The sequence below is a fragment of the Myripristis murdjan genome, chromosome 5 (assembly GCF_902150065.1).
Source record: "Myripristis murdjan chromosome 5, fMyrMur1.1, whole genome shotgun sequence".
Classification (NCBI taxonomy): domain Eukaryota; kingdom Metazoa; phylum Chordata; class Actinopteri; order Holocentriformes; family Holocentridae; genus Myripristis; species Myripristis murdjan.
In genome coordinates, this window is record NC_043984.1 from 26,110,515 (window position 1) to 26,136,679 (window position 26,165).

The 26,165-nt window shown below is 42.6% G+C and overlaps 1 protein-coding gene across 6 annotated transcripts in view; it reads right to left on the reverse strand.

Moving 5' to 3' along the window:
* The window catches only part of magi1b (membrane associated guanylate kinase, WW and PDZ domain containing 1b), a 151,765-nt gene that overhangs the window by 71,759 nt on the left and 53,841 nt on the right, over nucleotides 1-26,165 (reverse strand). For all 6 annotated transcript variants that reach the window (XM_030051245.1, XM_030051247.1, XM_030051243.1 and 3 more), the window contains exon 2: nucleotides 8,450-8,566. In XM_030051245.1, coding sequence (XP_029907105.1) covers nucleotides 8,450-8,566 — 117 coding nt within the window. The remainder of the gene's footprint in view (nucleotides 1-8,449; nucleotides 8,567-26,165) is intronic.

Genomic DNA, 26,165 nt, shown 5'->3' on the forward strand with positions numbered 1-26,165 from the left:
CCAGTTTGCGAATCAATCTGCAAATCATATTGCTTGCCAGGGTGTGACAATCCCGTTGATCCTGTGCAGAGACCTCTAATCCCTTGCAAAAAAAAAAAAAAATGAGCAAGTTGACTTGCCATTCCGTCAGATACACCTTGGCTTGGCTCAAATAGCGGTGGCATCCTGTTGCATGATGTTCTCAATGCGTGCCCTCTCAAGACTATTGAAAAGGTCTTTAAAAAAATTCTCCACCAACCAAGCACACAAATAGGCCTCGCTCACCAATGTCTACTGCAGGGTTACATGGTTATCGCTTTAACCCATGATAAGCTGATACATACTGTGATCTTGATTGATGGCTACAAGTGTTATTAAAAAAATACTTCTTTTTTTGCATCTGATCTTAACAGTGACAATTTCCAGCTAAAATGGTTGGTTTAAATGAAATGAAATGAATGAAAATGTTTCAGTTTCGCTAAATGCAATGCTTATCACTTTGGATGACTGTAATCGCATTATTTGACTATGCACGGTTAATTGTGCACTAGTAAGACTGAAGGGCGTCAGTATCAACTAAGCATGATGACTCCCATCGCAGGGTGGGAAACACAGTATGAGCTGCCATTTCTGGAGATGGAAATGAACCATTTCACACATGTCAAAACACACTCTGACATGCACGGAGGAACTGAGACATTCACACAGAAATGTATACATTTCCTACATTGCAATTGGTGCAGTGCATGTGTGTGCTTGTGTGTGTGTGTCTGTGTGTGTGTGCCTGTGCATGTGCATGTGTGGGGAAGTTTAGGCTATGAATCTAGGGAACGCTTCCCATCATTCATCCCCTGTTTGACAACACTCCATTGACTAAAACTAACGGTGTCAGCACAAAACAAAATCCCCACTACCCTCCACTGAGCCTCTTTTGTTTTCGGAGCACCCCCGTCTGATCTACCTGCAGCTTGCTGGGACCCCCTGTTCCCCATTTCAAATCTAATAAAGCCAATGTAGCCGCCAAAACAGCAGCTGCATTGTGTTTAGGCCTGTGGGCCCCTCCCTCTCACTATTTTGACTTTTAACCCACTCATATCAACATGTAATGGAAAAAGACCAAAAGTGGAAGTCATTAATTACATTTACTGAAGTTACCGCAATTGAATGTTTGTGTGAACTTGTACTTTTTGGAGTGTCAATTTACGTTTTTAGTGAAACAACTGTACTTCTCTACATTTTATATCACATCCATTACAGAGTACATAATTAGTAGGCTCTCACTGAGCAACAGAAAAGGGACCGTTGTAAATTGGCCAGTTGTGGAGCCATCTGCAGCGAACAGTCAGTCAGCAAAGCAGAGAAAAGTACTCTGGCTTTACTTTGTTTGAGCGGTCTATTGTGTAATTTCCAAATTTTACAGTGAACACAATCTAGTCTGAACGGTCTCCTCTCATCCTTATACAGCTGAATGGTAAAGATCACATCTAACAATATTCTCTTTTCTAAAAAGCATCTCAGTGACATTTACTAACTTAAGTGGATTTTTACTCTTACTCTTACAAAGTCAGTACCTCTAGTTGTGTTGGGCATTCTGGTACTTTTGCCAACAGTGGGAAAGACAGCAAAGGTAGGAGAGAGGGGGGATGGCATGAGTCAAACTCAAACCCATTAATGCACCTTAACCCACTGAGCAATCAGGAGTTGCTCTTATTTTGTGCAACATCTAACGAGGAAGCCAAATAGCCTTAAAACAAACAACATACAAAGAGAAAATGTATCACTTGATTGTTTCTGGTAGTTTATTTTGTGTGGTGGTAATATATGCTTATCGTTACTAAAGGATGACAATTGCAATCACATTCCAACAACAGGCTGGCAAGATTGTGATCAGGTTGCCGGTCTATCATCTTGACAGTGCACACTTATTTTCACAGTATCCACTTAGGCTGACAGAGAATCCATGGTGAAATAAGCTATTCACAGTTACAAATATACTCTTTCAATACAAAGCCTGTTTCCAGCTGAGGCGGCCACATCATCCACTGGGTTCTGTTCTACAGAGGGGAAAGCAGAATTGGTTTTGTGATAGCATAACTCAACTGAGAACTGGCAGGATTGCTTTAGCCTTCTAGTGCCATTCTTTATTTAGCAGGTTCTGCTGTTTAGGAATAGCACATTCATTCTCAAGGCGACAACATCCCTTTTGTTCAGGTAAGACAATGTGGTTGCATCTGGGGATGCAATCGGTAACCTCACCAAACCAGCACCAGAATGCTTGCTTACACACTGTACAAACACACACACACACACATACACCAAGTGCAAACATCTAGGCAGACATATGCACATCGCAGAGTCCCTGTACTCTACAATCACAACCTATATGTGTGGGTATGTTTGTGTTAGCTTATGCTAGCTAGCTGGCGCCTGTGCTGCTTTGCATGTGGGAGTGCATGAGAGTGTGTTTGCATCTCTCCATCCTGACTCTCCCTTTTTCTGCCCATCCCCCTCTCTTGCCCCCCTCCCACCCCAGAACCCCACCCCCAACCCATCTCTGTCCCCCCGACTCCGGCCCCTGCCTCCCTCCCCTCCTCCAAGCCGTCCTCTTAGCCTATATACAGGCCATCCAACTGTCTGTGCTGTGAGCCCCGCGATTCATCACACACATACACGTGCACACACACACACACACACACACACGCGCACCTCTGCAACCCTCCTTTCATTCCAGAATCGGGGGAACAAGGTATCAGCATCATAACAACCACAGCAGACAATACCGCTACTTGCCTAGTAGTAGCTCCCTTTTTAAGGCTTGCAGACACAGAATGCTGGGATTTAAGCAGGTGTAAAAGAAACAGACCAATCCTCGCTCCTTCTCACTACGGCTCCGATCGCTGACAACCGGCAGGAAAAACGACAGAAGAGAGACACACAGAGAGAGAGAGAGAGAGAGAGAGAGAGAGAGAGAGAGAGAGAGAGAAAGGGAGCAGCAGTGGCAGCGAGAGGACGAGAGGCAGCGGTGTCGTGAGCGGGGAGGAGTTGGGGGGGATCAGGAATGAGAGCAGGATAGAGGGGGTGGAGGGTTGGAGGGGATAAACGGAGATTGGGAATGCTGAGCGCGCGGATGGGGTAACCGCAAGGGAAGCCGACGGACGCCTGGAAGGACGGGAAGGAGGGGGGGGTTTGTGGCTTCAGATTTTTAACAGGGTCATGGGAAGAACAGTGAGGAGGCAATTTGGGGAGATAGAGAGGAAGCAGAGAGGCAACTTAAAATGTCCACTTCTGAAATGTTCATGACCAGTTTCACAATTCCTATACAACTCCAGAGGTCTAACTCATGGTGTGGTGCGCTGCTCGACCTGGATCACCCTTGCAAACAGTCAGTTCTCTCAAAGGTGTCTCAACTAATTTCTGTGCATGCAGAGCTTATATTCTTTTAGAGCAGGAGGCAGCTGTTTGCAGCATTTGTTTGGCTAAAGGGACCAGATACACTTCTTTGAAAAGCATACATACAATATGTTCTGTGCAGGTCCCTGTTGTTTCACAAGAATAGCACATGACATAAAACAACTTTGAATATGATATTCCAGCCTATTTTCAGCATCACCGACTTCCACCAGCCTGGGGAAACAAAGCCATATCAACGTCTTCCTGTGATATCACAGTCATTTTAACACCAATGCAAAACTTTTTAGATGGATAACTGAATCTGAAAGACTCAACGATGCATCTAAAAAGAGACTGAGACAGGTAACCCCGGTGAGCTTCATGACATGGGTGTAAGCACCTCTTCACAGCCAAGAAAAATGCCAGGGGGGCCAGATGACTCGCGCAAAGCCCCTGCTTAGCATCTCATGTTATATATCTAGGGTTTTTCCTGTACAGATTTCGTTCGATTTCATTCTGTCTCGATAAAAACGTGCTCAATGTCAGCGGATCATCAATATGTTCATTACAAAGGCCCATGGTGAAACTAAATCAGTGTTGCATTTGTTTTAATAACATGCAATGCCAACAGCAATTGAGTGCTAGCTGTATTGCAGGGACAAACAAGAAGCTGAAGCTGATCATTGGCGTTAAAAGTGGCTCCATTCACAGAACTTCACAGCAGTGTGTTACACCAGAGCAGCCATAACTGAAAACTTGTGGGAAAGGTGAACCCGTGTTTGACACTACAACTTTATGTCTACATGTGAAAGTTTATGAAAACCTTGCAGATTGTATCATGGCTGGCAAAATAACAGTAGAACAGGTGAAAAGTTATAAAAGTTGTTATAAATCAATCATTGCTGAAGCTTAACAGTTGGCAGAAATTCAGTCAGATGACATGATGTCAAAGAATTAACCATTTATTGAAAATGGTAAGACAGTTATTTTTGGCAGACTCGGCTTGAGGGAGCTTTGGGATTCTTGGAGGCATGAGGAATCTGCTGAAATAATAATAATCCCCCTCAATCATAACAATTACAGCACAGCAACAGGCATGGATGAAATCATAGCTAGCCAACGTGATCCAGCTGATGATTATAGTAGCAGGAGGATGGTGGAGTTGCCACATCGTGTGGCATGAAATCAGCAATGAACAGGCAAAACTGAGAGCTTCTAAGGACCATTTGAACACTTTGTGTGAATGTGATTGGATAACTAGTCAGCCGGGCTGATCAGCTGATTGCCAATGAACCACTGACACTGTCAATTGAATGTGTGAGACAGCCGATAGCCGATCAGCTGTGATGTTTGCAGACTTGCCTGAATTAACACGATGCTTTATTAGCGATTTAAGCAAAGCCAGTGGTGTCACTAGGGGGTTTCCTTTCCAACTTCAAGCTCCAAATGTCTTGAGAATACCTCAGGCTATTTTTTTTACACATCAGTCAACCACAAAATTTCTATCACAAGTGCGGGCTAAGTTTGGGTCTAAGGTGTTGGTCACAGGACAGTGTTTAATCCTACCATCACACTCACCTGTGTTGGACGAGGAACCAAATCCTATAAATCATCGTCACTTGCACTCTCGATTTCCACCTATATTATAGGCTGCCTGGCCTATAATACAGCTGTCAGTTTCACCAGACAATGCCAATATGCAGATTGTAGACCTGATGGGAGGTACAGGTCCCATAGCATTTCACAGGTCTGATGTATTGGGCAATGAGGCAAAAAACTAGAAATATTATTCACGTCTTTGTACAAACTGGACCCTATTTTTCCACGTTTTGGGCAGCTGCGAGATGGGCCGCAATGCCATCCAATGGGGAATTTTCGTACATCAAATTATGTCCACTGTGTGTGCCTGTTTTTGCTGTTCACATTGTTAATGTCTGACAACATTATGCAATTATGGAAAAATCTAGGTTGGTTCTCATGTGAAATCACCTCAGTGGCACCAGTTCAGTTCAAAAGTCCCAAAAAAGTACCTGCTCTTCATTGTTTCCAAACTGTATATGACTTGTCGATGATAAATGCCATTTGCTGGAGTCAACTTAAGATTGGATCATTCTAAAGAAAATGTGTCATGTGTCTCTGCCAACTAGCTAATTAGTTACTGAGATTGGGTCCTCTCAGGTCCATCTGCCCATGCAGCTCTATTTGTGTGGGCTGATGAACATCAAATGCACAGAAAACTGTTTCTCTTTACATTAAAGTCTATATTTTTTTCAACTTTCAGAGAGATTGCCGTGACAGTGATACAATGTTGCGTTTTACTGTGCCTCTATTAATTAAAGATGCTTGTGAATGTCGTCATCATCATCATCATTCCTTATATTGTAACTCATAGAATTAAAATATTTATTGACTGCTACAACAGAGGTGAGCGTAGGCCAGAGGGCACATGCACATTTGCAAAAATTTTGATAAGCTACCACATTTTTCTGACTTTGAGCCAAGAAAAAAAAAAAACCTTTACATCTACAGACACACACACACTTCTCCATCTGTCTCTCCACCTGCTTGCTGTCCATTAATCACACCTACACAAACACACAGATTGCTCTGACTGACCTGTGGACACATCTATACACCATCACACACTGACCTCTTCCAGTTACAGCCTAGGGCCATTATTGCAAAACGCATCTCAATCATACACACAAACACAAGCTTTTCTATGCAATGGCTGCGTTAGTCTTTTTCAGTAGATTTCATTTTGCTGGAAAGTAAGCTTTTTCTGCTGTAGCAAATGGCCTGAATAAAATACGAGTGAGGACAATCACTGTTTTGCTATGGAAAAACATTCACGGATTAAATATTCCAGTGAAAGAATGTGAGTCACTCTGTGAACAAGAGTAAAACAGCAAAAACATTACAATCCCATAAAGCATATGGGCTGGGGAACACCTTCATGCTTTGTTTACTGCTAACAACACCAGGATTTTACAAGTGTGCCATAGTCCTCTCAGTGATTAAAATGGCCATTATGGTCAGACCCCCACCCTCCACCAGTGTCTGGCTGACATATGGCAGTGGAGGTAATGCAGATAAACTCCCTTGAAAAAGCCCCCGGAATACAGATAGTAATTTGTGTGAGAGGGTCATGAATAAACTAATTGGAAAGCCAACGGATGAGCACCATTAGGGGGAAAGTATGGGTTTTTAGGAAAGGAGAAAGGTCCCCGTTTCAAAGCAAAAATTAACTGCAACAAAAATATCTCCTGCCTCAACGTCTCGAGGCTTTGAATAATGTGAGGCATAGCGATAGAGAAACTGAAAATAATTATCGACAAACAATTTGTTCCAAGTTGTGATCATGTCAGCATACTGTGAACTTGTGGATCTGATGTAGCACAAGCGAAATTAAATTGTTGGGAAGGCTATATTATTATCAGTTAATACTTCCTGGCAAAGAAAGCCCTCGGCAACAGAGTGTATTACACAATGAAACGGGCACAACAAAAAGTCAAAAAATGGTCATACTACTCTCCTTTTACGCATGAACGAGATGTTAAAAACTATGAACTATATCTAATGAACCATTTAATACCTGTCTTGACAATACTTCCTACTTTAAGACTTTTTGACACTTATTTTACCTCTTTACAGCAGAAAAAGACAGAAGAAACTCAAAGTAAGAGAGAGAATGACAACTTATGTCTAAATGTTATGTTATATTATGATATGACACCTTCTAATTTCTAATTAGAAAATGGAAGCCCACATGCAGCCCAATAATCTTTGCACTTGGCCCTCTATCTGCCTCTGTCTCTCTCTTTTCTCTCTTTACCATAATCAGTGGGGAATTCCATCTCCAATATCAGGGCAGTGATAAGCCTTGCTCTGATTGGTTCATGCAACCTAATTTAGTGTTACACAGAATTGGGGGAAAACATGAAGCAGCATCATAAATTGCTCGTCCATCTACCCATCTTCACCATTACTTTGTCTATCTGTTGCCCTGTAGAGGCAGAGGGAAGTGCAAATTTATTACATCTATTGCTCTGTGCTGTTTAACATGAAGTCTCATTGCTACCAAGACAATGAGAAATGCAATAAAGGTGGTAATGCTACAATGCCAGGTCCTTATCAGCATCAATGCTGGTTAAGGGCCTTTTTATAGCAGGGAAAGGCACTTCAAATATCCTCCTTAGTCCTTTTGTTCTGCAGCAGTTCCAATAGTAATATGCAACATCAAAACCCAAATAAGCCTTTAGATCTTAGCTATAGACAGCTGGAAAAGTATTCCTCAGAGACACAGACCTCCATTCCTGGATTGCAAGGCCAACGCTGGCAGAGGAGATGCTGGTTAGTGATGGAGAGTGTGGGCCTTGGATGAAGCCATGGCATTTAATCACCAGCTTTATTGATCCCATGGACAGGAGAGACTTCTGGCCTATCGACTGCAGAGTCACCAGACTCTTCGCTCACTAATCAGACAATATTGGTAAAAGCAAATATCACACTGATTGAATGGAGGTGGAGTGTGACTGCCTCTGTATCAACTTGCTGCTCGTCATCAGCTGGGGATGGGAGCAGGAGAGTCCATTTCGGAGGAGAGAGAGTGATGATGTGTGACAAAACAGACACATGGCACATGGGGTAAGTTTACATGAGGAGGGATATGAACTCATCAGCCTGGCAACCAGTTATTCCATTAATGGTGAAAAGGCAGCTTGAATCATGAACGGCATAGACTGAAATAATCAGGATTAACTGGAATAAGCATTTGTTATGTTTGTGTCTATGTTCCTTCTGTGAGAGCCAGCTACATTCAATCAATACATGGATCTATAGCTGCTCATGCCTGGAATTAACACATTCCTTGCTTGTACTGAATGCAGCTCATGTGTTGTTTGGTGAAGGCGCAATCTCCCCAGGGTGTTGTGGAAATGTAAGAGGGCCGCATGTAAAGCCAGTGCATCATTAGGAAACGGAAGCATCCTATACAGCGATGAAGAAGGCATAGCACTGCGATGAAAACATAAAAAGGTGAAGACGACGGATCAAAAGGCGAGAAAAGGACTGCACTCACAAGGCACGGCGTGGCGGTAGAGGTTGTCTCGAATGGTCTGCTGCAGTTCGTGGTCGGGCGAGGACTTCTGGAAGCGCTGACTCAGGTAGTGCTTAAGGTCCTTGTTCAGCTTGTTTCCTGTCAGGGGAGACACAAACAGGAAAACATGTGGTAACGGCATCAAAACAAGACGAGGACAAAATGGCCTCCGCTGCGCTTTCTTTTCCCCTCCACATTTCAGTCAAAATATTGAGGCCTGCGGACATCCGAGCATCATGAAAGTCGCCAAAGTGCTGCTACAGTTCAGAATGAAGTGTGAAACGGCCCTACGGTTCAAACACGCCCACGTTTCTGTTGTAAACACAGCAAACTAAGACACTGGCGTGTGTTGAGTGCTTAGCAGTGAATTGCACACCTGCCATTGTCACTCAGAGGGGAATCTGGCTCCAGGCTCTCCCTCTCTGACAAACTAGGCCCAGCCAAACCTAAACTTGCGAGCACTATGCCTGCCACCATGGATCACACCCCCCCACCACGAGGCCATCTGGACCTCAGACACACATTAGGCTACTGAGGGGCAGCAAGGCTGGGAAGTGTCCGTGAGTGTGTGTGTTTTTGCATGTGTGTCTTTGCCTGGTCATTATGTATCCCCATAACAGGTCATACTACACATGTGACAGCACCAATCAAACATAACATGACAATATTTTAATTATTTCATTCTTCCCAACTCGAGAGCGTGATTGGCAAGGTAAGATTCACATAATGTATACTTGGAGAAGAAACACTTTTAAGGAATAACACAGTGTTTCAGTGTAACACCCAAACACAACAGCTTTTGGGAAGAACAAAAAACATCTCATCTTGTTGTAGCATGTATGCATATGCCCCATTAATTATCATACACATGATTTATCTACAATCTCTGCATGGCCGCCGAGACCATTTTTGGTTGTCTTGGGCAAACAACGAGTCATAAAAGGCCCTGGATTCTGTTTCCATGGAAACTGTGTGTGTGTGTGTGTGTGTGTGTGTGTGTGTGTGTGTGTGTGTGTGTGTGTGTGTGTGTGTGTGTGTGTGAGTGTAATAAGATGATTGAGATTGTTGGCATAGTACAGATGAGCTTTCCGCACTGGTTGGCAGAATGATTGTAGGTTCATACAACAAAAATACAATCAAAGCACAACATGCACAACCCACTTCTGTCAACACAGGTCTGGTAAATAGGTTCACGCTGATATGATATGACTGCTTTTAAATTCACTGTGACCCCAACTTTTGTCAACCCATATCGCCAAGACTCATTGAGTGACTGATGAAGACAAACAGAAATTAAATTACACTCACACTGCTACTTCATGGTCTGCATCATGAAGAGACTGGGGGCACCAACGACGACTAGTGACATGGTCAGATTCATAAAACCTTCTTAAAAAGGAAATAAATCTTAAGAACATTAATTTTAAGAAACTTTTAATATGGTGTTATTGGTCAAAAGAAATCGTAAGCATTCTCTTGACTGATTTTGCTTCCGAATAAAAATGAATGTTTCTTTTCAATAAATCCTCCTGTATCTCTGTGCCATCTCTTTGCAATCGCTAAGTGCTGACCTGGAGTAGTCAGTCTGCCACTGAGCTGCACCTTGTATCCATGCAGACACTGTATTCATATTCATCTCTCAACTGTGAAATCTTCAAAACAAACCGCAGCAAACGATAACTTTATAATTTGTTGAAATATCATGAATGACATGTTAACAATAAGTCATTTAGAAGACATTATGATGAACAAAACATTAAGGCACCTAGTAAATGATTAGTTATGTTATTAGTTATGATTAGTTAGCCTATTTACGAACATGTTGTAAGTCATCTATGTACAAATTAATTAGAACATATTCATGAACAAATCGCTAGTAATGGTTTACCTGTTGAATTGTTGATATGTTATGAATTACGCCTGTTTCTCATCTGTTATAAATAATGTATGAGTGTATTACTGAATCAAATATAAGTCAAGTGTTTTTGCATCCCCTAATCAAAGGTGTAACATGCATCATATCAACCAGTGCTACACTGTGGTTCACTGAGGTAATGTGTATAACATGATGATATCTTCAGAGACTTTTTTTTTTTTTTTAAATCTGCCCAAAGATCTTTAATAATAATGCTTGGAAATAATAAGTCACTTTACTCTGGTGGCGGTAGACCAGGGTTGACTGACGCTTAATGTAGCTTACTGGACTATACTAACCTTAGTCAGCCTTACAGCTAACTTGAAAACAAGATATGGGCATTCGGTGCGCACTGTGTGAGGAGAGGCTGACTCCCCACCCCACTGTCTAAGCTCTTCCTGGGAGGAAACAGTGGCCTGCCCCTCTCGCATCCAAGACATATCACTAGGTTGTAATCCTCATAATAAGTCGCAAGCCAACACTCAGGCCAACAGAGAGCCTGATATACACACCCTGATGTGTTTGTGTCCCAAAAGATCAGCCTGAGAAATGAGAGAACCCCTCGGACCTGGTATCCGCACCACACTGGACAACTTTTTGAGAGAAAAACATTTTATTGTCCCAGTTACAGCCTGTGCACTGTTTGGGGCAACACCGTTTTTAAATTTTAACACACAACGTACCTGATTCCACAATCAAACAAGCACTGAAATGGATAACAGGTATTTTGGTTTACTTGGAATATGGGCCACAGTGTTATCTTTGGACAAACACACACACACACACACACACACACACACACACAAACAAAAGCATAAAAAAACAGAAGTGTATGCACCATGCTTAATCGCTGCTTGCTGATATTTCAAGTTCAGGCCACCATGTTTCCAAAGATGAACAAATGTCAGTCCTGGCTATTGGACACCATCCAAAAATTGAGGTTTCAAATGTTAATTTTTAACACAAGTGTGAGCAGTGGTAGCATCAGCCTTATATGTGGTGGATCACTGGAGTGCACACAACAGCACCTCAAGGAGCCATTACATAAGGCTTAATTCAGTTATGTAGAGTCTGTCCTCCCCTCACCCTCTCTTTGTCTCCCTTTATCTTGATAGAACAACGATGCTTTAAAGAAAATGAGCAGACATCCTTCAAAGGCAGGACAGTGTGAATGACAGGGCCCTGAGGGATTGCCTGATTGATAAACGAGGGGAAAGCAATCACTTAGGAATGTGTCGATTAACCAGAGAGGGCTATCTATCCTCCTCCTGTATCTCTGTGCTTTGCAATCGCTAAGTGCTGACCTGGAGTAGCAAGTTTGCTACTGATCTGCACCTTGTGTCAATACAGACACTGTATTCATTAGCAGGAGTACAGTATCCGAATGTTTGGACCGAGATGTCCAGCACCAACATGGAAATTGGAAGCTGTAGCACTATCTCACTGGACCAGAAACCTAGAGTGGGAAGGCAAGCCAAGAGAGTCTTTCCTTCTGTTTCAGCTGCTGATAGTAAGACATCATTATAAATGGCCAAAGAGCTATTAGGAACAGTTAGTTCCAATGGAGTGATTTGATTGGAAAAGAGGCATTCCAAGTACTGATATACAGTATAACAGCACTCTGACATTTGACTATTAAGTATCACTCTGCTTTTCTAGTGCTCAGTAATAATCATTAATTGTATATTTTATATATATTCACTTGTGTGAATGAGCTTGGATAACTAGTCAGCTGATCATAATGATCAGCTGATTGTCAATGAGCCGCTGACGCTGTCAGCTGAATGCGTGAGACAGCCGATAGCAATTCAGCTGTGATGTTTGCAGACTTCAGTGCTCTGCCTGAACTAACATGAGACTTGTTGAATATTGGTCGCAGGGATGAGGGGAAAGAAAGAGGGTGCTTTCTGCATTTTTTGCCCCAACTGTTGACTCTCAGGCAGCACTGCTTCCCAGCTATAGGTAGGGTTATTTTTTGGATGAGGGTTGAATAGCACTGCCCTATAGGCAACCGGGCTAACAAAGTACCATGAGTGGATACTACAGTGCAAATCTCCAGGCTAGCTAACCTTTGGTTGGGAAACCATGTATGCTGAGTTGCTTGTATTCTGACGGAACCATTTGTGTTAGTGGAGCCAGAAAATTGATTAAATAAATGCGTATTACATTTCTTGATAAATAGCATCGTTTGTAGAACTGCTATAATACATACACTCAAGGCCGTGCTGATATACAGTGTAACAGCATTGCCTCTCATGTGATGTGCAGAACATCCCACACAGATTATCCTGATATTGGCATCGTGTTTCATATCATTTTTGTCTTTACTGCCCACTACTGCAAAAAAAGAAAGCACACCATCAAAACAAACAGTCCTTACTACGCCCAAGAGGTGTGGTGGCTGACTGACCACTAGCATTCAGCAGGCTAATCGTAAAGTTTTGGCGAAGGCCAAAGTATGCATGCGGTCCAGTGAGTTAACTCAAACCATGAGGTTCTGTGGCTCCCCAAAACACAATTATATGCTGATTCTGGTATCATTCCACTATATTTCCAATTTCTTGTATGTATTCCCTGTTAACTGCTGCAAACAACCGCTGACTGCTCTGACACCACTCTCCTTAAATGCACCCACAAGGTGTAAGTTTCAAGCTTCTGGTTTTCTACTAGGAAACCATTAGGTCAGGCTAGGACAACAGCAGTCCAGTGTGCTGATGCTAAGCTCAGTGTGGATACTCCTCCAGCAGTCTGTCACCTATCTTCTCCACACACACTAATGTCAGGAAGATCGTGACTCACCTATAGTTAAGCCTTTAAAGCAGCTAGTCAGCCCATACAAACCTCTGCCAAGTATAGTAAAACCATAAGCCCATTAAGTGCTACTATGCACTAGGCCTGGTACTAGGTCTGTGCTATTACTGTGCAGTACTACAGGAGAAGCCATACTGGCTCTGATGGCAAACAAAGCCCATTGAAACTAATGCTGGCAACTTGGATACAGATTGTCTTGTCTTAGGCTAATCGAAAACAGAGTTTCAGATCTATGCTGTTTAAACTTTGCCTGCCTTTGTTGTGGTTGAGAGTGGTTCATGTCCCATCTGTAAAATCCTGAAGAATCTATATGTATAACCATAACTGATGTGTTCAAATGAATTCTCAATTGGTCCATTACGCTCACTAAATTTTTGGTGCCTCTTCATGTTTTCAATCACTCCACTTGTTTGACATCCCTGTGATCCAAATATTAAATCATAAATTCTGACGTCATTCGGTTCACAATACATGACCGACTCCAGGTGTCTGTGTCTAGTGAATCATTCAATGGATCAACTAGCCAATTTCAATTTGAGTCACTGTACAAATAGTGGACAGACAGCAGGTTTGGGTGGGGAGGGCAGAGGGCTAACAGTTGGCCCAGCGACCACCCACCCAAATCCTTCCTCATACAGATAATTACAGAAGACATATCCTCCAAACACAGCCCACCTGCCACAGATTTTCCATAAGCCCCCTCTAAAACAAGCAAGATTTTGGAAAGGAGACACGCAAGCCATGACAGAAGGGAGGAGGGGGAGAAGGGGTTTACAGAGAATAGGGGAAGAGAGAGCGAGAGATAGAGTGAGAGCTAGAACAAGAGGGAGGGAGAGGGAGAGAGAGAGAGTGTCACACAGTAAGTCAACATCAGAGGAAGCCAGACAAAACATCAAAAGAGTTTTAGACACAGCTGAAATGTGAAAAGCTCCAGTACTTTCCAGGCATCTCCCATTGAGCTCCACCCCCTCCCCTCCAGCTCTGATCAGCTAGCCAAGGCCCTGCTCAGACATGCAGAGCCAGACATGGCACCAGCCAGACCCTCTGCTGGCAGCTGACATCTGTATTCACAGCATGGAAAAACCAAACTGCACTGAAACTTGAGCCCCCTGCTCGCTGGGCCGCCGTAGTGGGAAAGGAAAGATTTGACCGATTTCTGCTGATTTGGAAATGGCAAGAGTCACAGACTTGTGCAGGCCTTACACGCTCAAGACAAGCAATGTCATTACAAAGTGGGGCGCCCCTCTAACTTGCTTGATATTCAAAACCGGCATAAACCTTAATGCAACCTGACTGCTGTTTCTGAAAAGAATTTCTGTATATTGTTGAAAAGTAGCTGAGGCTGTTGATTATCCATGATTCTTGTTACTTACAAGTCTATTTAAAGGGAGGTCCTGGGGCAGGGGAACGTCCTGTAATGTCATTCTTATGTGCTATATGTGCTATATGAGGAGGACCATGCATACTCGATGAAGGATGTGTGATCTCCCTTAAATTACTGCTCATAACTGATGCAAAACACGATGATTTACATTTCTGCATGCACATGCTGGGTGGACAATCTGCCAGCTATCATGCAACATATTATTACATTATGGAGATGCCAAATCAAACTGCTATTATCAGAGTTTTAAGGTTGCCAAAAAGCAGTAGGTAATTTGAACAGGGCAGGTTTGTGCCGGATTTAATTGGGGATTCCGCTTACAGTGTAATAATTACAATTGCATGACCTTCCCCAGGAAAAAAAAAAAAAAAAAAAAAAAAAAAAATCCAGTTCGAATAACACAATCTGACAAAGTTTCTAATTCCAAACAATTTCCAGTAGACTAAGCAATGGTGGCTAGAGTGATCCTCCAAACACAAAGCACTGGTCTGACAAAGCAGAAAAACAGTCATATGCCAGAGTGCCAGTCTGTTTTAGGCTTAGCCAAGTCAGATTTGGCATTGTCACCATGTTTGGCCGGGCACCGAGTGTTGTATCAATGTTGAATACAAAAACAGTCTGGCAGCCAAGGTAACAAACAACTTGCTTTTTTTTCCTCTCTCTCTCTCTTCAATTGTCTTTTCATCATCAAGGGACATGATGCCAGACAGAAGCTATGATTAGAACTAAACTCTTCTCTCATCAGGTTATCTATTGTTAAATTTAGTCTCTCCAAAGTGGGATACAGTACAGAAGTCGGCTTTAAAGATGCCATTCAAACCTGATCTACCGCTGTGTGAGGCTAAATTTAGCTATGTGCCACACAAAGGCTGTCCAGAATCATCAACTTTGTCTTTAGTGAGCTGTACTTCCAAGGCTCTAGTTAATCAGATAAGCAGAGCTAATCACTGCTTAATCACCTCAATCAGCAGAAGCCATCCACAGTTAACTAACATTTTCCCTTACTACGGACCCACAGTCAGATCTTCAACATATGACCTAATAGTTGGGTACTGCAAAGAAGTCAGATCAAGGTAAATCAGTCTTGACAAGTTATTTGGACTTTTATTCTCCATCTAGCGTGCTATAGCACTAGGCTGAGCAATTCTTTTAAACGATGGTTAATTCTAAAACAACATTTGACCCATAAAACGTCTTGATCCAAAGACTGGAGGTCATATGCAGATAGTTTTAAACCACCAAGGTCTATGCAAAAACCATATAATCCACAGAGTAGGAACATTCAGAATTTAAATTCGAGGAAGCATTTTTTATGCATCTTGTACTTTCTGGCAGAATACATCAGCCCTCAGCGGGACGGAGGGTGGAGATGATTGGACTTGACCGAGATGCGTAGTGCAAGGTATTATTATCATTTGAGTGTTTATGATTCTGCAACCCTAAAACCGGTAAGTACAACCACAATCTTATAATGAAAACAGATTATTTCCCCACTTTTAAACTTAAAGTCATGAAAATTAAACATGTTGTGAGGATACAAAGCCATAGGTTTTCCATGCACTTTAACTTAATTATAGTAGTTGGGTCTTTTGATGACTGAAAGGTTCTCAGTGGAATGAAATGTGTCCCTCAAATCCCTTTAGCCCACTTTGATAACACTCAAATAAAAATCCTCTCACAGGTGAAATGTGTCATTAAAAGTCAATTGTGATTGCTTACTAACAATTATAAAAGACTCTGAATGAATGAATGAATGAGTTTATTTGTCATTGCACAACAAGTTACAACGAAAATGAGGATTGCTACTTCAGCACAATGTATAAAATTAATAAATAAAAGTAACAGCAACTGTATGGAAGCTGGTGTTCCAGCTAGCTCGATTTATTGCAAATGTATTGATTCAGAGATCACAGTGGAGCTGCAGGCGGTTTTAGGGAGGAGGCAGGTGATATGAATGCTCTTCCTCTAACACACTTCAGGTAAGACAGCTGACAAAGTGATGCCAGGATGACTAGCTCTTTGAATGAAGGGGTCCAAGTCCCAAACCTTACTGCAGGGATGTGGAAAAGACAGATCTTTCATATTCAGAGAGCATGCAGGTATGTGTGTGTGTGTTTTTGTTGTGTGTGTGTGTATGTGTGTGTGTGTGTGTGTGTGTGTGTGTGTGTGTGTGCGCGCGCGCGTGTGAGCAACCCTGTCTCTGGACTCAACACTGCCCTCTGCATTCAGCTCTATTAGATGTGGCTCGCGTCACAGCAATGGCCGGGTCCCTGTCTCCATAGCAACGGCTGTCAGATGAGCATGGAGATTGTGGTGGCGGCAGTGCTAGTCACAGCTACCCATGGTCTGCTGCCCCCAACTGGCCTACTGGGGGATTACACAAACAAAGGACCGTGTGCTGTTCACAATCTTCATTTGAGAATACGAAAGCACTGTTCAAGGCAAAGCAATGGGCAACAGTTAAAATATATATACGACTCTCAATGTGTATACGCCACATTCTCAAATACTATTAAAATAGGACAGGCAAAAAAACATAAATATCACATGAAGGACTTTATTTTTGCAGCAACAAAATCACACTTACACTGACAGATGGACAGGCAGGCCCAGTTGAATGTCATCAGTGGTATGTGTCAACTTAAAAGGAGCATTGACTAAGTGCTGATCTGTCATAACAACTGCAAAATTGTTGTTGCAAGTAAAAACATCTAAAAAAAAAAAAAAAAAAAAAAAATCTTGGCAATACATGCCAACATGGACAAACGCATGCATCGGCAGAGAGGAACAGTGGCAAGATGTCTAATGTAACTGACTGTACGGAATAGACAGACACTAAATACAGGGGCTCGTACATAAATTGTTAGTTGTTGTGTCCACATCCTGCATGTCACAGGTGTTTAAGGTTGCTCCCAACTTCTCAACAGTTGGAGGAAAATGTAATGAAAATATACAGTATATCACACATTTGGAGGCAAACAAAAGATTTTAAGAAGCACACTTAAGATTTGGTGCTGAAGTTCCACAGCGTCCTGCATGTGGTGCTTTTGTTCATACTGTTGAATGTGAGTGGGGATGTATCAGTATCAGCGCAACCTCCATGCAACATCCATTTGTTATCAACTGCAATGTAAGACTATAGCACTTAAACCTGACAAACAGACATGCATGCAAATGCACACTCACACTCACACTCACACTCACACTCACATATAATTTTTCTCTTATAGACCCCTGAGGCAGAGGAAACCAGCTTTCCAATCACTGCTTATATGGTGTGGTGAAGCTCTAAATTGAGGAAGAATTGCAGTCAGACACTGAAACAATATTTCTGGGTATAGCTTACACAGCACGAGCTGGGACTGTCTACTTCCACTGGGGGATATCCACCATAATCAGCAGTGTCATTTCCCTCAATACAGTGAGGAGCTACTAAGCGTTAAAGCTTACTATGAACCATAGCCTATTCTGACCATACCATCAACGAAGCCCTATCAGGTGTGAATTGGTTCTTTTTTGTGAAATTCCTCCAGAAATTGTCTCAAAACCACTCGAGGGGAGAAGCAGTGAGGGAAGAATTCTATCTCTTAGCTGTCCGATTACTTGTTCTTTTTAAAACCCCCGAGCTGGTGGTATGTGAGAGCTCTGAGGAAGGTAGAAGAGCAATTCCGATCATTATGGCACACTTTACGGCCAAGATGGTGTCCAAGCATCAGGGAAAGGTCCAGAACGCCCATAATCCAAGCTAAAAATATAATTTACATGTAAACACTGTTTACAACACAGTGCAATGACAATAGATCTGATCCCTTTCTCATACTCTGAGGATGGAAAAGCACCAGATCAGTGGTTAAAAATCTGGTTGTTTCTGTAGCTGTCTAAATCAAGCCTTTGGTTGTGTGTCCAGTGGTCGTTGGCCCCCTTAACTCAGTTCCAGATTGCTTTCATTGATCCCAGTCCACAGGGGAAAAACATCCTCGCAGGACTCATTTCAGCGTGTCGAGTGCAAAGAGCTATCGCCGAGGCGTCAATTTTCCTGCTAAGATCTATGACAGAGACAGAAGCACATGCATGTGCATTTTTATGGGCCTGACCATTTCTGTGTGTATGTATACATAGTGTGTATGTGTCTATGTATTGTACACAGTGTTCGTGTTTCACACAGATTTCCCTACATGCGTATGGTTATTTGCTGAAACCATTATTTACACAATGTGAGTGCCTGTCTAATTTGACAAACACCAGCATCTACTGGCCAAGGACTTGGACACCATAAACCATTAATATGACACCTGCATGATGATTTATGCAGGTCATGAATGCAACACTACAAGTAAGGTGAGGTGTGTGTTCCATGTTAATATTCTCATGACAACAACCACATGCCACACTCGGCAACTGAAGCTCCCTCAGGAGACACTTGAGGGTAAATGAGAAGATAATTCATCCACTGCTAAACAAGATGGCAGCGAGTTGCTTCGTTCCATGATGAACATCTACGGTTGACGATTAATGGTTAATCACACAACCACAGATGTGATTTTCAGAATACCAAGGACACATTAAACGGGCACTACCCACAGGATGCTACCATAAATTTTAGCAGGACAACCACAACGTCTGTGGAGTCTTTTAAATTCAACTGGTCTTAAATTTATTGGACTAATGTTATCAGGGTGACCTATACCAGAAAGGACATTAACAAAGCGACAAAATCTCAGAAGAACATGAGAGAGCAGAGGAAAACACAAATTACACAGAGGAGGGGCAACACTAAATTAGAGCTTTCCTGGATGTAAAACTTCTCTAAGGAGGAGATTTGCCTGGCTAATAAGGTGATTATTGACTGATTGATGCAAAAGCCAGTGGGACTTGAGCATTTTGGAGGTAATTACCTCTCAATCTTGGGCTGTCCTCATTGACAAGCACCATTAGAAGACCAATGGGAGCATTAGTCTCCTGTGGCAGGCCAGCTGATTGGCTCCCAGATTTAAAACAGGTCCCCGGGCTAAGAGGGTAGATCAGTACTTTCCATCAGAGAAAGAGAAAAGAGTGAGAGTATGAGAAATGTAAGGATGACAGAATGAGAGAAAGAAATAACGGCAGGAAGGCAGAAAATGATCAAAGAAATATGTCCCAGACGAAGAGAAAAATTAGGAAAGCAGGAAAGAGAAGAAAGAGAGTTTTGAGTGAGCGGCTGGTTGAAGATTGATAGGACCAATGAGGCAGAAATGGAATAAGTAAAGGCACAATGGAGAGGGGGACTTATAAATACATTTACTGTCTCTCTGGCTGGCCATCACATTATTACAGAAAATAATGTGATGACCAAGGCCACACGATGTCTGCAAGTAAGACAACCAGAAACTGATATGGGCCTCCTGGGATACTGTGAGCTTACACGTTTACACACTTCAAACATAATTTAGCAAAGTGCTCTTCATGGTCAAGTCGCAGCCATAGAGATAAAGAGGCATGTGTCAACAAAAAGAGCCGTAGTCTCCGAAATAAGGACAACCATAAATAATGGCAGTAAAGCACTCCTTTTCAAATAGTGCATGCTTAAGGTTTTGTATGCATTTGCCAAACAGAGGAACACTCAGTACCTGAACTATCAACACTGCATTATAAAAACAATGACTTATAAGAAGATAACAACAACAGTGAGCACACATAACCATCGTAAAATGGTGCAAATCCACTCCAGGCCAATCAGTAAGGACTTACTTGACATTAAATCACCCATCTCAGAAAAATAAGCGTAATTTTGAAATGCCACAAAGCAGAAAGTGCATCATTCATTCAAGTTTTGGCAACATCCAATAAGCATCCAATGATCTCACCAGTTTTAGGTTAACACTGGATAGTTAGTATGAGCCGAGACAGCCATTGTAGCCGAATAGACAACGAGAAGAGTGTCATTTTACAGAAACTCAAAGCATGACCAACAGCCGCACTGCTCTGTGTGTGTAAACGTAGCCTTTGATAATATTTCATTATTAGGATCATGGGCCCCAGCGATAAGCTCTTGCCCCTTCGGTCAGAAGTTGAAAGAGCATCAGCAAATTAATACCAAGGCTGGAAGTGATGACTAAAAGCTTGACTAGGATATGAATGTATGACTACGCAGAACATTTTCAATTTTATTAGGCCTTCACAGTCTTCGGGTATATTACCATAATATCCTCTGGCCTCTCCGCCCTCCCTTCTCCCGCTCTCCTCCCTCCTTCCATTTCTCAGATAGATAAATGGGCGTCTGCTGGGGTGTAATCAGAGGCAGTGTGGTAAGTCACCACAGGCCAGCAGTGGGAGCGAGCACTGTGCAGCAAGACCAACTACTGGTCACAGCAAGGGTGGCACAGAGGGAGGGACTGATGCAGAGAGGGAGGGACGGATCGCATAAACAACAGCGAGAGAGATGCAGAAAAATAAGTGAGGGGAGGACATTAAAAGTGGGGAGGTCTGAAGTGTGACAGATAAAAGGCAGCAGGGCATAAAGTGTGACAGATACACAGGAAGATGAAGGCAGTGATATGCAATGAAAGCAAGAGAAAGGAAGCAGAGAAGAGAGCAAAACAAAGAAACAAAGTAAAAAAAAGAAAGCCATGAAGAGTTTCATATGAGTGGATATAGATGGGAGACACGGTGAGACACCTTCTTCGTGTCTGTCCTGCTCTCATACTCCAGCTGTTGGGATTGTTGTGTTTTCATCACAGATCTGCTGGCATCTAATTGGCCACATGGGAGGGACTCGGCCATTCTCCGTGGTGTGTCATTTAACCACAGTCTGCCACAATCCTCACTTCAAGGCCCAGGGCAAGCTTATTAGCTCTGCCACCAGGGGGCATATGTCAGTCAATGTCATTCACTGTGAGCGATACTGTGTATGTCTGCTTGTGTGTGTGTGTGTGTGTGTGTGTGTGTGCCTTCACTTTATAATGCTTTAATGAATTTGCTGATGCTTGTCCTCAGTTATGTTTGTGTATCTGTGTGTGAGTGTGTGAGTGTGTGTGTGTGTGTTTATCTGTGAGTGATTGAGTGTGTGTGTCTGTTTAGCTGCATTGATTACCGTGTTTGCCATTACAGATCAATCAGCTCGGTCATTTGAGCTGATCTGAGCCAAAAGCACAGATTCCCCAAACTTCCAAAAAGCAAGGACAAACTATTTTCCTAACACGCATCAATTTAACACACTGCCTTCATAGAAGATAACACGATGTTATTTGAAAATAAAAACTACTTTCATACGGCAAACCAACATGAAGAAATGATTGCTTCTTATTATTGCTTCACATGTTTTTGTCTTTCACTTGAAGAGAAGAGAATATGTTGAAGGTGACTTGTCCATATCGCTGTCTTCGTATTTTGCACCATAAAGCAATGTCTCTTACTTTACTGTAAAGCAATTCAACAAATTTCCTAATCAGGTCGCAAACGAAGTAAAATGTATTATAGAGGCCAGTCTCATTGGCACTGAGCTCATCTGCCTACTGCAATTACAAAACTTGTCAATAATAATGTGATAATCATTCTTATTAAAACTGTCCCTAAAGCATTTTTAAAATACAAGCTTGATTTACCATAGACGTATGTTTGATAATATTAGGTGTTATGAATTTAAATCATTTATGTCAGGCAAAAACATTTATGTACAGGCTTATGTCATTTTAAATGGGTTTACCCTGCAATACGTTTGCTCACGACTGACCTCAGCCTCGGGTTCTACCCACTCGACTCTATGCTGCTTTAGTGTATTGCTTTCCCAGTGTCAGCCAAAGTTTATCCATATTTTCCATGTTTGCAACCCATTATCATCGCAAGATCCCAATTTCACTCATCCTTTTCTTTTTGCGTCTTCTCTTCTTATGTAATTCCTTACTAATCCCTGCCTTTTACCCCATCTTCTGCCTCCACCATCTAGCTCTCTCTCTCTCACACACACACACACACACGTCTGGATTGGGCATGACTGACCCATTTTCCTGCCCCTGTCACCCTGTCACACTGCTGACTCAAGAGCCACTCAAGATGTTGCATGAACACAGACACACACACACACACACACACACACACACACACACACACACACGGGCATGCGCACTCTTAATCATGCATGTGTACACATTTAGTAACACATGCATACACAAGCAACACTCAAACACATCACATCTGCTCATTGATCTTATTTTAGAAACATGTTAAGAACACACATACAGTCTCTCTCTCCCTCTCTCTCTCTCTTCCTCTCTCTCTCTCACACACACAAGATGAACAGACGAAAGAAGAAGGAGGAGAATTAAAGATGCAGGCAAGGCAACATTTGAGGCCACATCACTTCCTCATGTTTGACATGACTGAACACACACATATGTTGTATCCACCCAATATCTTGTCATCTTGTCCATCTGTCCATGTGCACACAACATATACAAGGTAAACACACATTAATGCAGCAAAAAAAAAAAAAAAAAAAAAAAAAAAAACATTACATAGTGAGAAACCACGTCTATCAGTCAAAATCTAACCGCTGAATAAGAGTCATCATCCAGAAGAAAACATGAAGTTGCCCTTGGTTTTCGACACACATGTGCAGCTGACAGCGGTCAAGATATGGCAAAAAAAAAAAAAAAAGGAAATCATGCAGAAAACATCCAACACATACATTTTAAAAGCATAAACACACACAGCACACACACACAGAGATCTGTCTGTGTTTCAGGGTTGAGAACTAATGAGACAACAGTCGCTGCTGTTTAGTCTACAGTTGATTCTGGGTCAGCATCACACAGAACTCATCCAGCGCTGCATCACTTAACAGCTGACTCCAGGCCAGATGTGGAGCAGGCACACACATATTAATGTACACGCAAAGACACACACACACACACACGGCACATGCACTTTCAGCGTAGTATTGTTGTAGTACTATCTTATGGCCAGCAGGGGCAGATTTGTATTAATGAATGATGTATTTGGCATTTGCAGTTGTGCTTCAAAACTATCTGCTGGCGTCTAATTGGCCACATGGGAAGGCTGTTATTATTTTCACATCTGTGGTTATGCCTCTAGAACTGCTGCCTATACACATACTGCTCTGCATGCCTTAAGAAGGTAAGGAGAGCTATCTGGCTGGAGTGAGAGACATATACCTTTGAAATGAAATGAAAAAATAAATAAGTAAATAAATAAATAAATGTACGATGAACAATATAACCTCTATATGCACACAGCAACTTCTCAAGCTCCACTTCACCGGTTCTCAATAGAATGAAATGCATTTTGCCTGCAAATAAGTAGCATGTGCATTTATCCACACATCATGTTGCAGGCGAACCTCTTCCTGCACATACGTGATGAACCTGGCAAGTCTTTGCGTGTGCATGCATGCATGAGGGCACATTGGACGCATCCTTTTTCCATTCATGCCTTGTGAATGTATGGGTCTGTGTATGGCTGCATGCGTGTATCTATTTCCATATGTGTGCCACGCCATGTGTGTGTCCACTGCCCGTGAAGTGAAGCCCACGCACATCTAAACAGCAACTGTACTGTCTGCAGCATCAGGAGTCCTTCTAGCACCATAGCATGATGAGCAAGATGAAGCTCACTGAACCACAGAAGGGGTTTGTGTGTGTGTGTGTGTGTGTGTGTGTGTGTGTGTGTGTGTGTATGCATGTGAGTGTCGTGAGAGTTGGAGTAGAGGGGGGAGGGGGGTGCATTATTATAATGTAGCACAAAGAAATGGGCCACTAGCACAACTGGGCTGTTTAGCATGCACTGACAAAGTGCCTGTGAAGTAACAAACACCCACACTATTGTATAGCATAACCGCATGCACACAAACACAACAACACACACAAAAACAAAAGAATTTGCCTATACCCACCTGCGCAGATGTATGAATATTAGTGTAAATACGTGCACATCCATACACACACACGCACGCACACACACAACCCCAACGGTCCAAATGTCATGTTCAACACACTCTCAAACACACTTTGTCAACAGCTCATTAAGTCAGCAGCTCTGGTGGAAACAGGCCCAGATATCAGGACAAGGCCGCCAGTTCAGAGCCTTAATCCCTGGAAGAGGTCCTGCTTCCAAACCGTGGTGACGACACGCTGACGGACATACACACCTCCCTCTCCGCTGCCTCTCCAACAGCCCCGGGTCACAGCAAGTTAAGCGCTGCTCAGGAGATGGATGGAAAACAAACATCTGCTTCCTCTGTGTGACCGATGCTCAGCAACCCGAAGGACAGTTGGAGGAGAGGAGAGACTAAACTGACTGATATTTACAAATGAGAGAGCAGGACTTCCTGCTGCACAAAATATTCTGCCCCGGTGGACTGAACAGATTCGTGAAACAAGCAGATCAGGCATTAATCAGGATCATGAACCCCCCCCCCCAAAAAAAAAAAAAAAAAAAATTTAAAGATCTGATGTATTTAATATGCTCATTTTTCAGAAGGGTAGCTAGGTGATGTCGTAAATCAGCGAGGATGATGCATGCGGGTTCACTTTTAGCACGCGGCCTGGCTGCCAATCACAGCGGGGAATTTACTCGCAGTAAAGCGGAGGATGCTGAGGATACGGCTGTCCAGTAGCAACACCCAGAATGTGGAAAACTTCACATAAGCTGTTTTCACACATGAACTCTGCACAATGTGTGGAGAATCAGGGCCACACTTCAGACGGAGCTCCCTTTCACACGTGTAGCTCACAACAGGGGACAGCTGGACAAACTCACACTTACAGGAAATAGTCCATATGGTTTAGGCGAGGGGGTGGCACCTGGGATTTTGGGGACACTACCCCTGTATAAGAGTTAAGTTACTGATTACTTTTGTAGTATCTCTTTTTGGTGTTGCTGTTTTTTTGGGGGGTTTGCATCATCCGTATGACTTACTGATAAATTAACCATTTCACCCGTTTTGTCATTTGAGCCTCAATGGTCTTCACGTCAATCAACCTTCAATTGTGCATAGTGCACCTTTAAAGGTCAGGCACTTCATTTGGATAATACTAGGTACCTACTATCGTCCAGTACAGTGTGTACTAAAGCTTAGTGAACTGAAACAAGTCATCTACCAGGGACAGATGGATGATTTTTGGTTTGACATTTCCATTATGTAACAGGCTAATGCTTTTTAAGCAGAAAATCATACTGTTTTCATTATTGTGCAAAAAAAACAGAGCTTAGGATATGATATATTAAGCATATTTGGGGTGAGTGACATATCTGCCTCACTCAGCCTAATGAGAGCAGAGTAGACAGTAACAGAGCAGTGTGTCGCTGAGTCATGTGAAGAGTTTAGCCGGGGATGAGGATGAGGATGAGGCTGGGAGTGGAGCAGGACGGGCCGACTTTCCATACAGACACAGAGGATCATCTGGCCAGGAACCCGCAGCTCATAAACTCTGTAATCTGATGACACGTCGGCACACTCTATCACCTGCACGGACAAAGCCTCGTAAATTTACACACACGTGCACACTGAAACACCAATTCTGGGAATGCTGCCTCCCACAAAACTTCCCTATATTCACACACACACATGCACAAACACACAAACCTGCAAAAAC